Here is a 23,167-nt window from a genome sequence, read left to right on the forward strand (position 1 = left end):
AAGACACGGGATGTCACTCTGCTGCCCAGGCTGGAGTGTATTACTTTTAAAGAAAGCTAGCATTTCCTTCTATGCCTGGAGGAATTTGGAGCACAGACCTAACGTGCCATTCTCTTTTACACCACTAGATGGCTCTTGGTGCTTCAGATGTCAGCCAGGCTTGCAGACAGGTGAATGCATTTCATTGGCTCCAGGGAGGCATGATGCCACCGGGCAGCTCTTTTTAAGAGAAAAGCCAGAACCAGTGGAGCAGCGACCCCTGAGCGGTGTTCTCTGTGCTGAGTGGTGGGACTGAGCTGCTGAGTTAGAGCCAACATGAGTGAGGTGAGTGACGCTTCGACCTGTAGAGGGAAACTTAGGAGTGAGGAGAAGGGACCTCGGCTGAAGGATTAGGCTCAGGAAATGTGAGGGGTTTAGGAGCAGTGCCGGAGCACAGATTAATCCTGTAATTATTTGCTCGGAGGACTGACAGTACTGATCTCTTGATTTGAATGGCAAGTGCAGAAATTGGTTAAGTTTGCAACTTTTACAATTAACCTCAGGGAGAGAAAGGGACGCCTTGTTTGCTTCTGATTCAATGGTAACTTTGAGAAGTGCTTTGGGTTTTAGAGCTCAGAAAAGAAAGCCAATTGTTTTATTCTCTCATGAAGATGTGTGTCTTTGCGTAATTCCTGCGGTGACCCCTTTCAGAATGTGAGCTGGCAGGTGGTCATCTGGTGAACGAAAGCCTTGGAAGGGAAGGGGGCAAAGTGGGGAAAGGGCTGGCCGTGGGGCGGCATTTCATGGCCCAGCTGTACAAACTACCTCCGCAGTTAATCAGAGCACCAGGGAAAGAAACGCAAACAGTAGTAGGGCCTGGGAAACATCAGTGTGTCTGCATCTGTGGCTCTAAGACCGGAGGCAGCCCTGGCAGAAGAGGAGCTACAATTTTGCAAACCCAAAGTCACTTCTCTAAATATATTTATACAGAATGTGTTTTGTTGGGGCCAACTGACAGCACGTTTGTTTTTTTAAGATCGTTTTCTCCTTTTTTCTCATCTATGAAGCAGATTAGTGGTGGTACAACAGCATTCTCTAATTCAACTCAATAACCGAGCCAAATGCATTTTCATTTCCTCTTGGTTGGCACTTAAATAATTACTTTTAAAGATCTTTTATCTTCTCTGTCTTTTTCTGACAGATGGATGATCCTTTTCTTGGAAATCTAGGGTAGAATTAACAACTTCAGAAATAAAATGCCTCCTCCCTGCTATTGTCTCTCTGATGGTGATTTTTGATGTAAACATGACAAGAAGAGCAAAGCACAATACAGCTTAGAAACGGGGTTTGGGACAGAGCCAAGGGTTTGAGGCAGGGAGAGACCGACTGCGGGGCGGAAGACGGGAATTCTCCCACTGCCACCACCAGCAGTACCTACGACAGCAGCTAACGCTTGCCTGTGTGCCAACAGTGCCAGGCTCTCTTTACACCTGTCACCTGCTTTGAACCTCTCAACAACTCTGTGCAGCAGGCACCATTATTATTCCCAACTGATGGATAAGGACACTGAGGAACAGGGGTGGGAAGTAGGTGCTTCAAGGTCACCAGCTAATGAACAGTAGAGCCAGGACTTGGGCTGCAATGCTGGGTGGTTGACCGCCCGGTGAATCTTCATGTCCAAATGTGTACGGAATTTGCTGAACAGCTGGATGCCAGAGGTTGGGGAAGAGAGGGGAGGGAGGAGAAAGAAGTTCGGGCTCTGAAATAGAGATGGGGTGACGAGAATGAGACCTCCATTTCCCATGTGCTAGGGCAAGGGGCTTTCTGCTGGACTCTACGGAGCTTTCAGAAGCTCCTGTGCCCACTCTAGCTCACCTTGCTTGCAACAAGAAGGGATGGCTGGGTGGAGTGGTTTTTCTTTCAATACAACTTATTCAAGAAGAGTTTCCTATAGAAGAAGGAGTTAGAAAGTAGCACAGCACTGAGGGGCGGTTTCTCAGGTCAAGTCAGCTACCCTGGGATCCTGGCTTGGTCGTGCCGTCTCTTGCCGAGGCTCCTGGCCAGCAAGGTGCTCACGAGCGCTCCAGGAGGCTCAGCTCTGCTGGGCTCACTCAACTGTGCAGGTCTCCAGGGAGAAGGCACGTGTTCCAGAGCTCACCTGTGATTAGGGTCACAGCCTGGTTCCTGCTGAACGTGTAATCAGGACAGCAATGCAGTCACGGCCCCGCCCTGGCTCTTAATCAGACACATTCGCAGGCTCTTGCAAGAGCTCTCACCTCAGTTCCACTAATGTGGATAAAAGCACACAAGAGGCGCAGTCCACTTTTCTGCTCACAAACCCCTCCCAGCTCCTTGCCCCCTTCCTCCCTCCTGCCCCTTCTCCCCCTCTCATCACATGGGGCCCCTTCCCTCTGACCACCGGCGTGGCCACCGCTCCTGGCTGATCTCCAAGTTCCTGGGCATGTGCTCCTTGGAGAGCAGGAATTTGTCCTTTGACTAAACCTTAAATCTGCTTAAAATATTTAATAAAGTGGAACAGAGGCTCCTTTCTGAGAACTGGATTCCCCCTTCACGGCACCTCCCAAGGGGTTTCTTTGGTTGGATGAATCAAATGTGGTTTCTAGTTTTAATAACTCTCAGGCAGAAATGGATTTCAGATGATCATTTACTTGCATGTGTGACTAATTACCAAAGAAAGCCAGAGCAATGGGTTTTGCCAGACTTTCCTTGACCTTAGGATTTATTGGGGTCTGGTGGGCAAATAGTGCCAGCTGCAGTGCTGGAGCTGAGAGCCTGCTGCAGAAATGCTGGAGCTCATTAGCTGCTTACTCGGGCCAGTGGACCTGCTTGCTGGCTGGAGAGGACCTCAAAGCATCATCTACTTCCCGGGGTCTGCTCTGCACTTCCAGGCCTCCCCGCCTTCAAGGGAAAGATGGAGCAGCGAAGGGAGCCTCGAACTGGTTTGAAACTGGGCAGCTTTACAAGAGGACGTTTTCTTTATTTCCTGTAAAAACACTTTTCCTGGGAAATGACATGTGATAGAAAAGAACAGCTCAGGAAAGTAAAGTCCAAATTTAGGGAAATGTGAGAGAGTGGAGGTGGTTTGTGGGGGTGTCTGATTTACATTTCGGTATTAAAATATGTCAGATGTGCCGGGAGCATTCTATGAGATGAATTAGAAGATAATGTAGCAGGGATCAGAATGCAGGCTTAAGCCCATCAGCTGGATCAGAAACCCTAACCCTCACAGCCTCAGTTTACAAAGTGCATTCTTTCTCCCTCATCGGACTCACCCAGGCGCAAGAAAAATGACTGCCTTTGTTTAGCCACCTAACAGAGGTTTTGAAAAAAAGTGTTCCCGGAACAGTAACCATCAGTCCCATGTTCTGCTTTAGGTGTCTGTCTTTAAGTTGCTTTTCAAAATAACTTACTTAGGAGAGCCAGGGACGAGGTTGGAAGGGGTAAGGACAGACATCTGGAGTGTCAATTTAAAAACGTGACACCCTTGCCCTGTTTAGGGTGCGGGCTGGAGGCGTTCTGGGTTACACAATCAAATGACAGCTGTTAACTGGATTTGAGACCCCTTTGGGAAAAGCCTCTTGGTAACCCCGAGTTTCATGGTCACGGCTGGGCTCTTTTCTTGCTTTGGCTTGGATGGGAAAGCGCAACTCAGTGCCAGCACCGTGGCTCTTTTGTGTAGACATTGGCCGCGGGGAAAGATGATGCCCATCAAAGGCATGGTTTGAAAAACACCAAGGACATTTAAGGGCACATCTTTAGATACACATGTCTGTTCTTAGCACACAAGCAGAATCAATGTCAAATTTAATGTGTATATTAAAATGTACTATGATCTCTAAAGGAAGAAGAAAGCAGTAAATGGCATTTTTCTTGACAGAGATTGCCAAGGAAAGGCTACATGCACTTAACTCATGAGGTGAGGGAATAGAAAAAACATGAATTAAAAAAAAGTGTTTTGCCACTGATTAAAAAATATCATGCCTGTAATCTCAGCACTTTGGGAGGCCGAGACGGGTGGATCACGAGGTCAAGAGATCGAGACCATCCTGGTCAACATGGTGAAACCCCGTCTCTACTAAAGATACAAAAAATTAGCTGGGCATGGTGGCGCGTGCCTGTAATACCAGCTACTCAGGAGGCTGAGGCAGGAGAATTGCCTGAACCCAGGAGGTGGAGGTTGCAGTGAGCCGAGATGGCGCCATTGCACTCCAGCCTGGGTAACAAGAGCGAAACTCCGTCTCAAAAAAAAAAAAAAAAAAAAAAAAAAAAAAAATCATGCAACAGTGGTTTGGGGCTTACATAGTTGACTGTCATGGTTATCCAGTGCAGGGACTAATGTCAAAATGAAACAGATCATGGCCAGGTGCGATGGCTCACGTCTGTATTCCCAGCACTTTGGGAGGCTGAGGCGGGTGGATCACTAGGTCAGGAGTTTGAGACCAGCCTGGCTAAGATTGTGAAACCCCGTTTCTACTAAAAATACAAAAAACAGCTGGGCACGGTGGCAGGCACCTATAATTTTATCTACTTGGGAGGTTGAGGCAGGAGAATCATTTGAACCCGGGAGGTGGAGGTTGCAGTGAGCTGAGAAAGATTACAGTTTTGAGCTTCTTATGATGTAAGAGTAAACTCAAACAGATGCTAATGTGTGGGTGATTAGATTTGTAAGAAGCTGTATATTTTAGACCAGTTGTTAAGCACAGATTCTGAGGGTGACTGTGTAAAATGTGGGGCTTGCAAATGGTCCGCAAAACCCAGCAACAGAAGGGCAAATGACAATTTAACTTCTTGTGTAATTGTAACCCCATTTGGGGGTGTACCTGCAGCAGAGACTCTGAAAGATCAAGCAAGATCCATTTAGCTTTGTTGGACAACACCATGGAAGACACTCTTTCCTCTAATTGGGGATGTTAAGTCCAGACAGATACCAGTTACAACTTCAGTTTGAAGTTCAACTTTTCCAGATAGAGATGAGGTCAAAATCAGGCAGGAAAATGTGTTTCCTGGGCTGACGATTGGAAAGAGTTGCCATAAAATTTGTTTCCCCAATCATGCATTTTACGAACAAATGCTGTAGGGTTGAAAAGTCTCAGGTTTTCTCTTCTGAGTTCTAAGAATGACACAATGCAAGATGTGTATATATATATATTTTTTTTTTTCAAAAAGAAAATAAGTGACTCACTATTGATTTTATTAAAGGTTTAGCGAAGTAGTGCAATCAAGATGAAAAGAAAATGTGTTTTTGTAATGGAAAATTTTTTAAACTGACGGTGAACACGTTCTTTGTATTATTTTTTTAAAATTCTAATCTCTACTCTCAGTGCTTCATTAGAAATGTGATCAGGGAAAGGCATTCACAATTTCTCTGTGGTCCTTCTGTTCTTAGACCACTGGGCACATTGAACTATTTGGATGCATAAATAATATCAGGACCTAAGCCTGGGGCTTTTCATTAATTTAGAACGACTTTTTAGAAAGGTCTTCATACTGGGAGAAAAGAAGAATTTTAGGGGATGCATGCATACAGGTTTATGTTATATTGACTAATATTTTTATAAAACACAACATTAAAAATCATGCTGTTAAAGTATTACGGGCTGCCTAGTATTGATTAGAAGCATCCTAGACTGTGAACTTCCCAATAGGGACGATTTTATGTCATTCACAAGCCTGACTGCTGGTTTGGCCCTTGGTAAGTGTCCAGTTACTGAATGAATAAATAAGTTTTGGGATGTGGATTCATCAGTTGCTGTAATCAATAGGCCAGGTACCCTCTTTTCTAAATGTGGAGGCTTGTGGTTGGGAACATTTGGAAAAGACGTATTCCATCTTTTGTTATTTACTCCTGGTTTGAAGCCCGTGTTTGCCACTGAAATCCTTTTAAGTGGGACATGGGTGCATTGCTATATACGTGACGTAAGTGCTCTCATGACAGTAAAATAAAATGAGAAAAAGTAAGAAGAATCTCAACAGAAGGAACTCTTGACATTTGGGGAAATGTCAGGGAAAATATGGGAACTGAGCGAGGGACGTAGAATTCTAATATCCTATGTTTCCGTGTTTTCTCCGTTGAGACTAACTCACTTCAGATAAGTTCAATGAAATTCAAACAAAAGAGATTGTAGCCAGAGAGGCAGAGCGTGTGAATATCTTGCAAAACGGTTTGCTGTATCAAAATAGAAAACCAGTTTGATTGTGATTAGAAGAGAATAAGAGAGAGTCTAAGCAGATCTTTAGTAACAGAGCTCCTAGTGCCCAATCGCCATCAGCCCAGTTGTAAATTCTGGCATATTGTTGAAGGTGAAATATATCTAGCATTCAGAAAGCAAATTGCATATTATTGCAAGTAAATAGTTTAATTAACATCTAAAATTAATTCTTAACAACATACTTACAATATTAATTAAAACAAATAATTTACATTTGAATGTTTAAATATTTTAGTAAATTTATATTTGAAATAGGAATATGTGAAAATTTACATGCAGAAAGGGATGGATTCCAATTTGTTCTCTTGGGGAGTTTGAAACTGAATTGCATGTCCACACCCCTGTGCACTCTGATAGGATCTCCACTTCCCTATCACCCCCCAGGTGTAAACTATTCACCAGTCTTCTTCCCACCTTTCAGATGAGGTGCGACAGGAACACTGAATATGGAAACATTTTCCAATCATCTGGGCACAGGTGCCTTTGGGGTATAGATATGAAAATGTTCAATAAGGCATTGTTTTGTGCCACAAACAAAGCAAGCTTGCCACAGTCATCAATGGCTCAAATCTATAAACAGCAGCTTCATGTTGGGGCCATTCTGTGCAAACAATTCAGCCTAAGCCACGCATTCCAGGCATTGGTCTGCTTGTATATTGTTTATGCCTCACGAAGAGCTCTAAATTTATGTTCAGAATCTCACTGAATTTACTGCTCGCTCCATTTCTGAAAGGGAAACACTTGGCCCATATTTACGACATGCCAGTAGAAAAATCAATCTTCCACTAAATGCCATTTTAAAATAGTTTACTTTTCACCCACCGTTTCATAAATAAAAGGAAGATGAATTAGACTCATAAAGCAGGAAGGTAATCATCCACAAATTGAACATTTAAGGGGAAGGAAGCAAAAGCTGTGAACTGTTCCAACCATTCAAATGAGGCAATTTTCCTTACAAAGGAGCTAGAATAGAGAGCGGGGGAACCCCTCTCTTCAAGGTTTCTGCCCTCCATTTCAGGACAGTCTTGGACTTGGACGAGACTAAAACGTCTCCAGCCACACACAAGTCAGACCTCTGCCTAGTAGTTCGAAAGACAACTTTTGAATATTATTTTTGACAACTTTTAAGATATTATTTGTGACGATTTAATAGCAAGTCGGGGTCCAGACTCGCTTGAGATCACGCTATTCCTGGTATGACAATCCAAGTCTGTGGCACAACAAAAGACACCGTCATCTGTCCCTATAGCATCACATCTGTGGTTTGGCCAAGAATCCAATGAAATAATAGTTATTTTAATTATATACAACCTCTGAGAAAAGGACTCTAGAAGTTGACAAGACCCATTAACATGTGTCTTTATCAAATGAGAGTAAAAATATAACAAGGAAACACAACAGGGAGAAATAATATAATTTCTTCCTTTTTTTCCAAGATCTTTTAGTTTTTGAACCAGTAGAAGCATCTGTCTATCAGGTGGCTAAGTTCTAGTATTTTTTTTTTTAAAGCTAGCTAAGAGATTACACCTGCTTAAAAATTTATGATTCTTATGTGCAGTAGTTCCCCTGTATCTTCCGATGCCCAGTGGATGGCTGAATGTGTGGATGGTACTGAATCCTATATATGCTATGCTCTTTCCATCCCATAATAACTGAAAGTGCTACTAAGTGGCTAACGGGCAGGTAATGTAGACAGTGTGGATACGCTGCACAAAGGAATGGTTCATGTCCTGGGACAGCTGGCAGTTTCATAATGCTACTCAGTACTGTGTGCAATTTACAACTTATGAATTGTTTATTTCTGGGATTTTCCATCAAATATTTTTGGACTGTGGTTAACAGCAGGTGACTGAAACCTCCGAAAGTGAAACCAAGGACAGTTAAGGGGGAACTACCCTGCACTTTCCTTAAGTAGTAGCCACTGTTTCATTAGGAGTTGTTAGAAAAATACTCATCTTTCTTTTCTTGAGCCCAGCAACATGGCTCATTGTATTTAGGGTTTTCTTTTTCTAATTGTACATTTTCTCACAGTTTTTTTGATATGCAGAGAAATCTCTGATGCCATAAATGGGTCAGATTTCGAGCCGAGCGTGGCTGTGCGACAGCATCCTGAGTGCCGGTCTCCTCATCTCTGAGGGGTGAGAGCATACGCACAGACGCTAGCACTGCCACAAGCTTGCCCGTGTCCAAGATGGGCCATGGTGTGGAGCCTTCCTTTACAGATCTTATCTCTGCACGTTCCAGAGAGTTTTAGATGGAAATAGCAACAAGCAAAACTTCAAACCGTGAGGCCACAGTGTCATCTTCTCCTTAAAACAGTTAAGGGCGACTTGATGTGATTTTGTCCTCCTGCCTTCTATGACTTCCCACAATTGTCATTGCTCTAACAACTGTTTCAGCATATCAACATTTTGGGGGACTATCTTCTCAATCTCCCCACAGATCCGTAACAGAACAATGGAATAGTTGTCCACAATGATTATAGATATCAATACTCCAAAGTTGTTTTTTTAAATTGTACTTTAAGTTCTGGGGTACATGTGCAGATCTTGCAGGATTGTTGCATAGGTACACACGTGCCATGGTGGTTTGCTGTCTCCGTCTCCCTGTCACCTACATCAGGCATTTCTCCCAGTGTTATCCCTCCCCAACCTCGCTACCCCCCCACTGTCCCTCCCCTAGCCCCCCACCCCACCAACAGACCCCAGTGTGTAGTGTTCCCCTCCCTGTGCCCATGCGTTCTCATTGTTCAATACCCACCTATGAGTGAGAATATGCGGTGTTTGATTTTCTGTTCTTGTGTCAGTTTGCCGAGAATGATGGTTTCCAGATTCATCCATGTCCTTACAAAGGACACAAACTCATCTTTTTTATGGCTGCATAGTATTCCATGGTGTATATGTGCCACATTTTCTTTGTCCAGTCTATCATTGATGGACATTTCGGTTGGTTCCAGGTCTTTGCTATTGCAAACAGTGCCACAGTGAACATATGTGTGCATGTGTCTTTATAATAGAACAATTTATAATCCTTTGGATATATATCCATTAATGGGATTGCTAGGTCAAATGGAATTTCTATTTCTAGATCCTTGAGGAATCACCACACTGTCTTCCACAATGGTTGAACTAATTACACTCCCACCAACAGTGTAAAAGCATTCCTATTCCTCCACATCCTCTCCAGCATTTCTGTCTCCTGATTTTTTAATGATTGCCTTTCTAACTGACGTGAGATGGTATCTCAATGTGGTTTTGATTTGCATTTCTCCAATGGTTAGTGATGATGAGCATTTTTTCATGTTTGTTGGCCTTATAAATGTCTTCTTTTGAAAAGTGTCTGTTCATATCCTTCTCCCACTTTTGAATTTTTTTTTTCTTGTAAATCTGCTTTGGTTCTTTGTAGATTCTGGATATTAGCCCTTTGTCAAATGGGTAGATTGCAAAATTCTTTTCCCATTCTATTGGTTGCTGGTTCACTCTAGTGATTGTTTCTTTTGCTGTATAGAAACACTTAAGTTTGATTAGGTCCCATTTGTCTATTTTGGCTTTTGTTGCCATTGCTTTTGGTGTTTTAGTCATGAAGTCCTTGTGTATGCCTATGTCCTGAATGGTATTGCCTGAGTTTTCTTCTAGGGTTTTTATGGTATTAGATCTTATGTTTAAATCTTTAATCCATCTGGAGTTAATTTTAGTGTAAGGTGTAAGGAAGGGGTCCAGTTTCAGCTTTCTGCCCATGGCTAGCCAGTTTTTCCAACACCATTTATTAAACAGAGAATCCTTTCCTCATTGCTTGTTTTTGTCAGGTTTGTCAAAGATCAGATGGTTGTAGATGTGTGGCATTGCTTCCGAGGCCTCTGTTCTGTTCCATTGGTCTATATCTCTGTTTTGGTACCAGTACTATACTGTTTTGATTACTGTAGCCTTGTAGTATAGTTTGAAGTCAGGTAGCGTGATGCCTCCAGCTTTGTTCTTTTTGCTTAGGATTGCCTTGGCTATGCGGGAGTTTTGATAGTGTACCCTGATAAGAAAAAAATTTGACCCTGTATACACAACACATTGTTATTTATTTTACAATTATGTATATATACAGATATGCTAATATACTAAGAGTTAATCGTTAAAGGAAGGGTGTGGAAATCTATCATTCCAATAAGTTTTTTTGGTAACTGTACTTCTTTTTGAGTCTAATTTGATGGCTGAGGTTTTTTTTTTTTTTTTCAGAGCCGCGCTCTGTTGCTCAGGTTGGAGTGCAGTGGTGTGATCTTGGCTCACTGAAACCTCCGTCTCCTGGGTTCAAGTGATCCTCCTGCCTCAGCCTCCTGAGTAGCTTGGATCACAAGCACATGCCACCATGCCTAGCTAATTTTTGTATTTTTAGTAGAGGCAGGGTTTTACCATGTTGGTCAGGCTGCTCTTGAACTCCTTACCTTGTGATCTACCCGCCTCGGCCTCCCAAAGTGCTGGGATTACAGGTGTGAGTCACTGCGCTCAGCCAATGGCTGAGGTTTTTCAGCTTGTATTGCTGCCCATGAAGACATCCTAAGAATAGAAGGTTTAGTTAGTGCTTTCATTGTTTCCTTGGCATTTGTGCTGGTGGTGTTAGCATTATTTTCAGTCTATGATTTTATGCAGGATTTTAAAACTATATAAAAGACATAAAATTTACTATTTTGACCATTTTTAAGTGTACAGTTCAGCAATATTAAGTGTATTTACACTGTTGTGAAACAGGTCTATGGAACTTTTTCATCTTTCAAAGCTGAGACTCTGGATCCATTCAATAACTACTGTCCATTTCCCCTCCCCTATCTCCTGGCAAACCCATTCTATTTCTTACCTCTATCAATTTGACTAATTTAGGTACCTCATATGCATGGAATCATACAGTAATTGTCTTTTTGTGACCGGCTTATTTTACTTAGCATAATGTCTTCAAGGGTTCATCTATGTTGTGTCCTGTGACTGCATAGGAGATTTTAAAAGCCACTTACCTACTGTGGGAAGATTGGTTTAGTTAAAGGTAAATCGTATAATCTATAAATCCTCTTAATGGAACACAAAGAACTACAATGCATCACATGATGATATTCTGACAGCAAGGCAGCAGGCAGTGTGTCTGGGACAATCTCCAATCGTGAAACTCCTACCCTTTCCTACCCACCAGGTGATGATGTCAGCATCAATCCAGATATTAGCTATTGACAAAACCTAATGTTTTTATTGTTATTATACTTTAAATTCTGAGATACATGTGCAGAACGTTCAGGTTTGTTACATAGGCATACACGTGCCATGGTGGTTTGCTGCAACCATTGACTCGTCATCGATATTAGGTATTTCTCCTAATAGTATGTCTCCTCCAGGCCCCCACCCCCTGACAGGTCCTGGTGTGTGATGCTCCCCTCCCTGTGTCCATGTATTCTCATTGCAACTCCCACTCATGAGTGAGAACATGTGGTATGTGGTTTTCTTTTCTTGTGTTAGTTGGTGGAGAATGATGGTTTCCAGCTTCATCCATGTCCTTACAAAGGATATGAGTTCATCCTTTTTTATGGCTGCATGGTATTCCATGGTATATATGTGCCACATTTTCTTTATCCAGTCTATCACTGATGGGCATTTGGGTTGGTTCCAAGTCTTTGCTATTGTGAATAGTGCTGCAATAAATATACATGTGCATGTATCTTTGTAGTAGAATGAGTTATAATCCTTTGGGATGGGATTGCTGGGTCAAATGGTATTTCTGGGTCTAGATCCTTGAAGAATTGCCACACTGTCTTCCACAATGGTTGAATTAATTTACACTCTTACCAACAGTGTAAAAGTGTTCCTATTTCTCCATATCCTCTCTACCATCTGTTGATGAAACCTAATTTTTAAATAGATCTTAGATCCTACACAAATATATATACAAATTCCAGAGTCTTCTTTACCATGAGTGTTTGTGACAGTGAAGCAGCTTACAACCCCAGAGATGCCATTGACGCTGTGGTCTGTGCCAACAGCACCCCCTGAAGTTGTGCTGTGAACAATCTATGCCACTGAGCATGGTGACTCTGCTCTTCCTTGGGGTGACGTCAGCCTGCTTAAGGACTATTGACCTTGAGAAAGACTGTCATTTTTATAGTTCCACTTAGAATTCAGGGAATCAGAGAAGGACATCTTTTGTCATTTCATTCAAAGTGGTCATTTTAAAATAGGGGACTGAGTGTCCAACAATTAATCTTGGGCAAAATCGCAGAGCTTCTTGAGAAAAAGCCAGCCTAAGTTTCACTTCCACATTTTCTATCCTATTAAATCCTCCATTTTCTGGATACAACCCAATTTATTTTAACCCTGTCCAAATTCCACTTAGAGTTTGCACAAGTAATTTATTAAATTAAAATTGTCCTATTTTTTTAGTCTTGAGTGAAAAAAGAATAGCTGCAGAAATCTTGACAAAGTCAGTTTTTTCTTCATCAGGTCTTCAGCTCTATTTCTAGGAATTCCAGCTTCCACTCTGACACTCCCAGGCTCCCATTCAGTCACACATGGAGAAGCTGAGAAATGTTAATATTGCTACCCTGCGGAATGTTTCATTAAGACCCTGTTGGGCACAGTGGCTTGCTCCTGTAATCCCAGTATTTTGGGAGGCCCAGGCAGGAGGACTGATTAAGCCCAGGAGTTAGAGACCATCCTGGGCAACATGGCAAAATCCCATCTTTACCAAAAATTAAAAAAAAAAATTAGCTGGGCATGGTGGTGCATACCTCTATTCCCAGCTACTCAGGAGGCCTTGAGATAGGAGGCTGGTTTGCGCCTGGGAGGTGGAGGTTGCTGTGAGCCATGATCATGCCACTGCCCTCCAGCCTAAACAACAGAGCCAGATTCTGCCTCAAAACAAAAACAAACACAAAACAAAACAAAACAATCAAAGAAACAAGATCCTTGTTGGCAAAGTTTTCTTCTGTTTTGCCTGGTAATGTTCTTGACTCTGAAGTTACACCGATCACCTTTATGCCTTGCTTACTCTCTAGGGCTCTGTTTGCATAAGAAAGAGCATTCTGAACCCCAACACATACAATTTTTATAAAACATTTTTTCCAGAAAATGGTGGCCCTTTTTATGGCCAAGACCATTGCATATATAATCAGTCATCACACATTTTGTTAGTCACATTTGTTTTTTTCTTCTAGATTATGCAGAGAGAGAGAGAGAGAGAGAGGGAGAGAGAGAGAGAGAGACTACATCTTCTTCTACACCTTTTCATCTTCCCAGCACTATACCATTGAACTCACATTGGTGGAGAATCAATAAGACATGGTCCTTACCCCTTAAACATATAGGGGGAGACAGAATCACATAAAATTAACTGTACTATGGTGTCCATGTAGAGCTTCAGGTCTATTCTCTGTATAAAGCAAGTGCCAGGATGCATGGGTTAATTTGCCATTGCTCAGGGCTGGGAAGGAGAGGAAAGGAGATTCCATGGGTAATCTTCCCAAAGCAGCTGGAGCTTATAAAAGTCGGGGCTCAGCACATACTGATTGAGGAATAGCACTATGATAGTGCTCTGTTAATCTTAAAAGTCATACATTTTAGAGCCATTTCAGAATTTGGCAATCTTCAAGCTCATTGTATAGAAACATGTCCATTATGATACCATCGTTAATTCTGAACTCCTGCCTGGTAATAAAAGTTGCTTTAAACATGTTGGACATTTTCTCATCCAAATCAGTCAATATTGGGGCTCTATGGCCTTGTTATATCTTTCTCTAAAAGTGAAAAGTCTTCTGTGTATTGGAGAGAGATTACAGGAGGACAGTGAATTACATTTTTAAAAGTGCACATATTATTTGGTTTTAAAATTTACATGTTCCAGTTGTGAGAACTGTGTACACAAATTTAGGTATGTCTGTAATTTCCCTTTGTGAGAGTATCCGTGCTTGCTCGTGGTAGAGTATCATGGCACTCTCTATCTCAGAGCTTCTAGTGGTTTCTTTTGTTTATACTTTAATTTCTGGGGTACATGTGCAGATCTTGCAGGATTGTTACATAGATATACACATGCCATGGTGGTTTGCTGCCTCCATCCCCCCGTCACCTATATTAGGTATTTCTCCCAATGTTATCCCTTCTCAATCTCCCCACCCCCACTATCCCTCCCCTAGTCCCCCATCCCCCCCACAGACCCCAGTGTGTGATGTTCCCTTCTCTGTGTCCATCCGTGTGTTCTCACTGTTCAGCACCCACCTATGAGTGAGAATATGCAGTGTTTGGTTTTCTGTTCTTGTGCCAGTTTGCTGAGAATGATGGTTTTCAGATTCATCCATGTCCCTGCCAAGGACATGAACTCCTCCTTTTTTATGGCTGCATAGTATTCCATGGTGTATATGTGCCACATTTTCTTTATCCAGTCTATCATTGATGGGCATTTGGGTTGGTTCCAGGTCTTTGCTATCGTGAACAGAGCTGCAATGAACATACACGTGCGTGTGTCTTTATAATAGAATGATTTATAATCCTTATTTCTGGAAATGTTCTAGACCTCAGAAATGTGGGATATTTTACCTCTTCTTGAAGAAAATTTCTTTTCTTTCTTTTTTATTTTTGTGAGATGGAGGTTTGGTCTTTTTGCCCAGGCTGGAGTGCAATGGTGCAATCTCGGCTCATTGCAACCTCCGCCTCCTGGGTTCAAAGGATTCTCCTGTCTCAGCCTCCCGAGTAGCTGGAATTACAGGCACCTGCTACCATGTGAACTAGTAGAGATGGGCCATGTTGTCCAGGCTGGTCTCAAACTCCTGCCTGCCTTGGCTTCCCAAAGATCTGGGATTACAGGCATGAGCCACCTTGCCGGGCCAAGAAAATTTCTTAAAATAGATGTAGCAATTTGTCAAGCACCTCCACCAAATACTTTCTTCAAGTTCATAGTTATTTTTCATCCAGGTTCTAGCTCTGCTGTCTTTAAAGATGATTTGTTTCATTTTTCAGGCACTATTCTATGAATTTCTGTGTCATCACTTTTTTGCTGAGTTCTTGCTGGGAGCCAGATTTGGCTGAAATTCCTATGAGAGTTCCCCCACAGTTGCATATTGGATTAGTATTTCGAATTTTCACATGACAAAATATAAACGCTGCCAAATATAACTCCGGAGGTATAAGAAGTGGCTTTGGGGGCCCTTACCCTGGCTCTTTCACGTCCCATCAGTATCACAAGGAAAAGAGACACGGCGGAAGAGTCAGGCAGGTCCAGGCAGAAGTGAGACCATTTAAAGCACACCGGAGTTCTGCAGTCCTCCCTCCCGGACCCCTCTGCCTTCAACCTCTTTTGAGGTAACTTAGCTCAGAGTTGGGACATCCGTAAGAGACTGTGGCAGGGAGTAGAGCAGGACCAGTGACATAATTTGCGGGCCCAATGAAAAATCAATATGATGCCCCTTGTTAAGCATTGATTAGAATTTTAAGATGAGGACAGCAACATATCAGACTAAGCCCTTCTGAGAGTAGGCCCTCAGGGACCACATGGGTCACTCTCCCATGAAGCCAGCCCTGGGTCAAAATGGGAAGCACCCCAATTGCTTTTTAATGAAAAAAAAAAAAAAAAAAAAAGAGGCAGAGCCAATGAAACATCATTCCATTATCTTTGCAATGTCTGGAGCCTTATATGTATATATAATTTCCCTGTCCAAGTGGAAGCTCTCAAAATGGCCCAAGCCTGACCATGGAGGTCAGTGGGTGGAGGGTCTTTCCCCCAAATCCAAGGGAGCTTTCAAGTTAGCTTGGAGGAAGCCTACGTAGCAGTGTGCTTGAATAAGAAACTATTGTGTTCAAGGATCAGCTTGGCTGATGCTGAGGGCTCTTTTGATGAGTAATAAAATGGATTCAAAATCACTTGGAATGTGTACATGCACGTGTGTGTGTGTGTGTGTGTGTGTGTGTGTGTATTTAAAGGCCATATAAATGCTAAACTCCATGTGCAAATTGTCCTCAAATTCTGATTCCAACTGTCTTTACTGAGCGTTGGAGTGTTTATGCAGGTGAAAGCAGCCACTGGCCAGTTTTGTCCCAAGTCTTTTTCCATTGAGTCTTCGGTCCTCACTTCCTCTTCTTATGTTCAGAGGGACACAGAATGCAGATGTACTAGGCTTTTACAATTAAAGAAACGTTTTTACACACTGGGCTTTGGAAATAAAGAGGCCTACCTTAGTAATGCCAGGAGCAATATGTGCAGGTAGGAAGTAATTTGGCGGCGTGAGCTCTGGCCATTTGTAGGTGCCTTGTCCCTGGAAGACAACGTGTAACTAAATTGGAACTGGGTTTATTTTCCAGTCAATTAAATCTTTCTGGATTTCAGAGGAATTTGAAATGAAATATGGGACAAATATCTATTATGAAGGAGGCACAGCTGCTGGAATGAGTTGGTTGTTGGTAGTGATGATTGTGTGTGCATTTTTATATGGGGAGGGTAGAATTTTTACTTCCGCAGGGAGCAGCTGATCAAATGGCCCATGTAACTTCTACCTGCTTTCTAATCTGAGTCTCAATTCACTTCTTGGACTGTGACAGCTGATTTAGGACAAAACATTCCCATTCTTCCAAAAGTATACAACCTCGGGCTTCTACTGTTTTCTGAAGCTATTTTTGTTTTAGTTGAATGTTGGGGGAAAAACCTGGATGTTTGTTTGTTATTATACCAAAAAAGAAAGGCTCCAGCTTCTGAAGCTTGGGACACTCACTGCTGGAGAGGCATATTGCCAAATAAACCACACATCTGGATTTCATCACAAGAAGTCATTGCAGAACAGTTGCATTAGCCTCCTTAGGAAGAGGTTTTGCATGGGCGTCTAGGAAGCCAGTTAAACACATTGAGACCTGGACAGAGTGAATTATGAAACAAGAGCTGTTTTCATGGTCCTGGGGTCCTGTCCTCACAGATGCATGAAACACGTCTGCAGTTTTGCCATCACAGCGGACTCAGGTCCCTGAGTGATGCGTTACTGAGTTCTCTGACAATCTTGTGAAATGCATTTGTCCTTTTTCCTAAAATGGCCCACATATATTCAAATGGAGAGTCTTGTGTGATGTCATACATTTCCACAATGTTGCTTTAAAGTAAGAAAGGGCAGGAAACCTGATCCCACCTCTGCAACCAGAAGGACTGAGGCATGACGTGTCCGCATTGTTGATGGCAGAAAGGGTCATCCAATCAGGTTTTCCATCTTCCAAGCCAATGTTTCCCCCACTAGACAGGAAAGATTAAATGGCAAGTGCTCAGACTACCAAGTCGATCTGCCCAGACTCAAATTCGATTTGACCCCCTCACGTAGCTGTAACATGCCTGGGCATATTTCTAAACCTCTCTGTGTCTCAAGTTTTATCTCCATCAAGTCAGGATAAAGGTAGCATCCATCTCATAGTAGGCTTGTTTCCATGAAAGTGTTTAGCTGTTGTTACTGTGACTGAAAAAGTGGAGCTGCTTGCATTTGCAGCAGAGCCTTGTGCCTTAGCGCAAAGGAAGAGAAACATCTTTGCCGAACTTGGAGGTGTCATCTATTCACTCAGCTCTAAATATGGGCTTCTCTTTGTAGCAGTGGGTTTGGCCTGTGTCCTTTCTTTCTCACACCTTTTTGTTCACTTAATGAGGATGCTGAATGCAGCAGGAGATTATGCTTGGTTCAACCGTGGCAGAGCCGGTGTGGCTGTGGTGAGAGATCATTCAGGATGGATGGCTGCTGAGGGACTGGCAGGGCAAGAGTCTCCCAGGTATTGGGACGTTTCATGCTGTGGTCTTTGGTCATTCTTTGGGTTTTATCTGTGCACACCTGGCATGGCGTTTTACCAGCTGCATTGGGGAGGACTGGGGGAATGGTTAGCTGGTGTTACTGCTGAAAGCAAAGAAAAGATGCCTCTTTCTCTGTGTCCAGTTTCTGTGATCCAGGAAGACTACATGCGGGTCTGTGGAACTCACATCAGCTTCCCTAGCCTTTGAAGTATAAAATTACTAGAAGAACCACATCATCCTCAGAGGGACAGGCAGGCGTTCTTGGTGTTCTTGAAATGATTACATCGTCAGTTTCATTTAGTTCTAGAAGACTGGCCCTGCCTGTTGATTTTTTCCCTAATCATCTGTATAAGAAAGACTTGCCCTTAAATGGGTGAGTTACAGGCACAGCTCAGTTTCTGTCGTTACACTGATCTTTTATTGACAATTTTCCACCCTCTGTTACTCTTGCATCTGGCTGGTCAGCCATAACTTCTAGGGATGGGGAGAGAAATTGAATCTCATCTATTCTTCTCTGTCCTGCTTCAATCTGGCACCTTCTGCATACACTGTGAGAATATAACCTTGTAATAAACACTTGGGTCTCTTTGCTTTTGTCTGAGAGCTCACTGTTATTTTTTTTTCTAATCACAGCAGCTGCCCTCGCTAGCATCTGGCTTATCCACCAGCAGTCTTTATTCTGAGACTAATCTAAGGATTCAACACAAATTCAGGAAGGCAATAAGAGAAGTGTGGTGGATGGAGAAGCATTTCTTTGGGCACAGTTCAGAGGCAGAAGGTGGTAAACACCCGTGTTTATGCATTATCCTAGCACGCTACAGATTCATGGGGCTTCCAAGGGTGGCTTGTGGGGGAGCGGGCAGGTGAATGTGGCTGTAGCTGGGATAAATGGAGGTGCTTGTTTGTTGATTCCTGTGCCCTTTGATCCAAATTCTGGCTTCAGGAGAGGCTGCTGATTGGGGACCAGATGCACAAACCTTGTAACAAGGCCACTGCGTTCCCGTTATGTGAAGACCACATTAAGAAATATGGTCTTCCATCCACATTTCTTTGTCATCAGCATACCCTCCTTCTGTATCTTCCCTTTCTAGAAAAAATGGGAGGTGTGATTTGTATGAAACACACAAACTCTATCTGTCAGAATCAGAGGTCCAGGAAACTTCAGCTGAAATTAACAACTTAATAACATAGGTAAAGCCTGCATCCTTCGTGAGAAAAAATGATCACGAAATATTCTTTGTTTGAAGCCTCTTAACATTGATGTGAGGTACATAGGTTATGTTAATTCACCATGAAAAGAAACCAGTCAGATAAAGAAGCTGAGGCTTTGAGGAGTAGAATCATTTATTTGTGGTAATTCAGCCGAATTTACTCCTGGTCTTCCAACTGTCAGCTCAGTACACGTTTTTCGTTACCTTTATTATGCTGCAAGTTGAATACGACAGACAAAAGGAGAAACCTCTTTTTTAAGCCTGTTTTTTACCATTATTGTGTTGTCTGATTTTTCTTAGCGACCAGATCCATGCAATATGAGCATTTTTCTCTCATTTAATTCTCACATGTTAATGAGGTGGGTATGTTGTTATTCTTATTTAATAAAAATAGACACTGAGGCTCAGAGAAGTTAAGTGACCTGAACTGGGCCACACAGCTGCTGGGGGCCAGGGCTGGGATAACCTGGGCACTTGGATTCCAGCACATTTATTTTTGAGATTAAGTTTATTATTGTGTAATTTGCATGTAGTAAAATCTACCCCTTTTAGTTGTATGCTCGATGAGTTTTGACACATATGCAGTCTTATAATTGAGATATAGACTATTCTGGCCGGGTGTGGTGGCTCATACCTGTAATCCCATCACTTTGGAAGGCTGAGAGGCAGGCGGATCGCCTGAGGTCAGGAGTTCGATATCAGCTTGGCCAATATAGTGAACAGGCATGGTGGTATGTGCTTGTAATTCCAGCTACTCAGGAGGCTGAGGCAGGACAACCACTTGAACTCAGAAGGCAGAGACTGCAGTGAGCTGAGATCGTGCCACTACATTCCAGGCTGGGCGACAGAGTGAGACTCCGTCTAAAGAAAAAAAGAGAGAGAGAGATAGACTATTCTATCACCTGGAAATTTCCTTTGTGTGCCTATAGTCAGTCCCTTCTTTCTACCCTTGGCCCCAGAGCCCACATTCTTACCAGCACACCTTAAATAAAAATAAGCCTGATTACCATGCAAGGTATTTGCACCGTTTTGAGAATAGCATGGTCATACCGGCTTTTAAGTAAATTAAATCACATAGTGCAACAGTTTCTAAATGTTACTTTATAATGAATACCTGAAGTATAGAAAAGTAACAAAATGACCCCAGAGTGACCCATGTTCCTGGTCCTTGTAAATCATGGCAGGGTCTGCGACCTCAGGGAGGGCATTCAATGAGTGGGAGCGCTTTTGATTCTGAACAGCAGCCTCAGTCAGAGCCTTTAAATGGGTTTCTGTCCTGCTCCTTCTCAAAGTGACACTCAGCAAGGGCCACCTGCTCCTGCTCCAGGGGGCTATTCAACCACATAATCCCAGGGGAGCCAGGACCATGGGAGGCATTCTTTGCTAAGAAGCCACAAGCCTGAGGCCTAATGGAGCTCCCAGCTCCCTCCCTCTGCTCCGACCACAGCTCCTCGACCTGCAAGGCGCTGCCCTCACAAGGCGGCTGAGAAGGACGTCACACTGGCAGCTGGGGAAACTTCTGGCTTGGGGCTAGAGAAACAGATCTGGGCATGTGGTCTAGGGAAGACATATGTCTTTCTAACCTAGGGACAGTGTCCTACCTCCATGTGGTTTCAGGTTCAGGAGAGAATGCAGCCCACCCACTCCCTTCAGAGGGCACGCACCCAAGCTGCACTGAAGGAGAAGTCCTCCCCGGGCCCTTGGCTTCCCGCAAAGCCGGGCGCCCTCTCCATCCCCTGGGACAGGATGCCAGGGCAGGCGTCAGGATCTGCAGAGCCAGGCCTGTGCCCAGCTTTCTTTTCTGAGCGTTGTTCTATCAGCCCCTGTGCATGAGTCTGCCTTTTCCTATGTTGCTGTCTGCATGTACTAATTAGTCCATGGGCAATAAACAACAGAAATGTGTTCTCACAGTTCTGGAGACCAGAAGTTTACAATCATGATGTCTGCTGAGTTGGTTCCTTCTGAGGACTGTGAGGGAGGGTCTGCTCCAGGCCCCTCTCCTGCCCTTGTAGATGCCATCTTCTCCCTGTGTGTCTACACTGTCTTCCCTCTGCATGTCTGAGTTCAGATTGACCCTTTTAATAAGGACACAGTTATATTTGATTAGCACCCGTTCCAATGAGCCCTTCTTAACTTGATTGCAAAGTTGTTATCTTCCAATAGGATGACACTGTGAGGTAATGGGGTTTAGGACTTTCTCATGTGAATTGTGGGTGGAGGTCTCAATTCAGCCCACCACACTGCAAAAGTTGTAGTGGCTCTGCCCATCTTCAAGGACCATTTGGAAGAACCTTCTAGGATATTAATTTTCAGGAAACTGACAGCAACACACAGGTTGTCACCATGAATCTTTGTTGAGCCATACTGAATAAGCAAGTGGCTTTATTGGCAGGCATGAAATATGTAAGATTTGAAAAGTCAGGAGGAATTCCAAGTGAACTCAATAGTGTGGGCTGGACACTCCACTGTGAAATCTGGGAAATTAGAAGAGTCCACAGAGAAGTCATTACATAGCAACCGTTCTTTAAGTTGTAACATACACCTTTATGAAATGATATATGGCATGTGGTTGGTTTTATAAAACCGAGACTATATTTATATATGTCCATTTTTAAGAAGACTGAAAGAAAATATTCTGAAGTATTAACATGGATTAACTCCGATGAGTTGAATTGTAGGTGGCTTTTTTCCTTGTGTATCTGTGTTCCAAAAATTTCATAATGGCCAGATCCTATTTTTGCAAATAGAAAACGGTGTTCTTCTACATGAAAATTGGCACAAAAAAGATTTTTTAGAGTAGAAAATGCTAATTTTAAAAATGTGACTGTGAAAAAAATTGTAAAATTCATTCCAATAAAATAAATCATGGATACCTGAAAATGATGGTACCTTTATAAATGGTTTGCCTAAACTGCAGTGATGCTAATTAATTCTCTTCCCGTAAAGGCCAGGATAAAAAGTGCTAGGAATAGCACATAGTATTTGAGGCAGAATTCCAGCCTTTGGGTCTTCCAGAGGTGAGAGTGAAAGACCAGTAGAAGAATTAGAAAGGTTAATGCATTTGTCATTGAAGATCTCATCACTTTTTTTAACCAGCTTTTTTTTTTTTAAACCTTCTAGCTGAAGTTTTCTTTTGACATTAATTTCTACACCTTTAGGGATTAAATTAATGCTCAATTTTTGGAATGTTATTAGGAGAATTATAGACGACTTAAAAATATCACTGGCAAGAAATGAAATCTTTTCTATCTCTATCACAAAATGTAGGCATAAAAGTCTCTTCTGCTCTTCAGACAAATACAGCACCTTTGATTTCAAAGGTACCTTTAATGATATGCCTTTGATGTTCCTGAGAATCCATTTGCTTAATGATCGAGGTGGCCCCAAGCAGTCATCAGCTACCTGCTGACCTGCCGGGCTGTTGATGCCATTTCACTGTGCAATCTCTGTGGCTTTGCTCCTCTGTTCATTTAAAGACTGATCATCTAAGAGCCTGATTAGACTTTGTCAAGATAACATTAAATTTAATACCATAGTAACAGGCCTTTTTGTTTCTTTACAAACATGATGATTCAGAGAAAGCAGACAGGAAACCCTTAGAAAGGCTCACTGGGGTCACTGGGGGCAGTCCTGCCTTTTGTGTCTCTCCTGTGTGGGGTGTTGATTTTGTGAGGAATATGCAATATCTGAAACTCCATGGTCCCCATCTGCAATATAGGCCAAAGATACGCAGATTTGTATTTTCCCCCTTATTTATGACCCATCTAAAGACCTGCTTGTTGAGATGCTGCCATTCCAGGGGAGATTAAAAACCCTGAAAGCATTAGAAGTGTTGATATCAGGATGCTACAGCACAAAGAGAAGACAGCACTGTGGAGAAAAATAACTTAGAAGTAGACACATCACCGGGGGATAGACGGTGTTAAGTAGCACTTACTAACGAGAGAATTCAAGCCACCATGAGAACGAGATAGATTTACTTTC

At 42.7% G+C, this 23,167-nt stretch overlaps 1 protein-coding gene across 1 annotated transcript in view; it reads left to right on the forward strand.

Moving 5' to 3' along the window:
- The first annotated feature begins 214 nt into the window (after window positions 1-214).
- The window catches only part of PCP4 (Purkinje cell protein 4), a 63,083-nt gene continuing 40,130 nt past the window's right edge, over window positions 215-23,167 (forward strand). Inside the window, exon 1 of the mRNA XM_012445145.2 lies at window positions 215-324. Within this exon, the coding sequence (XP_012300568.1) occupies window positions 316-324 (9 nt within the window). The 5' untranslated portion in view covers window positions 215-315. The remainder of the gene's footprint in view (window positions 325-23,167) is intronic.

The sequence above is a fragment of the Aotus nancymaae genome, unplaced genomic scaffold, assembly GCF_030222135.1.
Source record: "Aotus nancymaae isolate 86718 unplaced genomic scaffold, 86718_ANA_hifiasm-v0.15.2.pri h1tg000022l_1, whole genome shotgun sequence".
Taxonomy (NCBI): Eukaryota; Metazoa; Chordata; class Mammalia; order Primates; family Aotidae; genus Aotus; species Aotus nancymaae.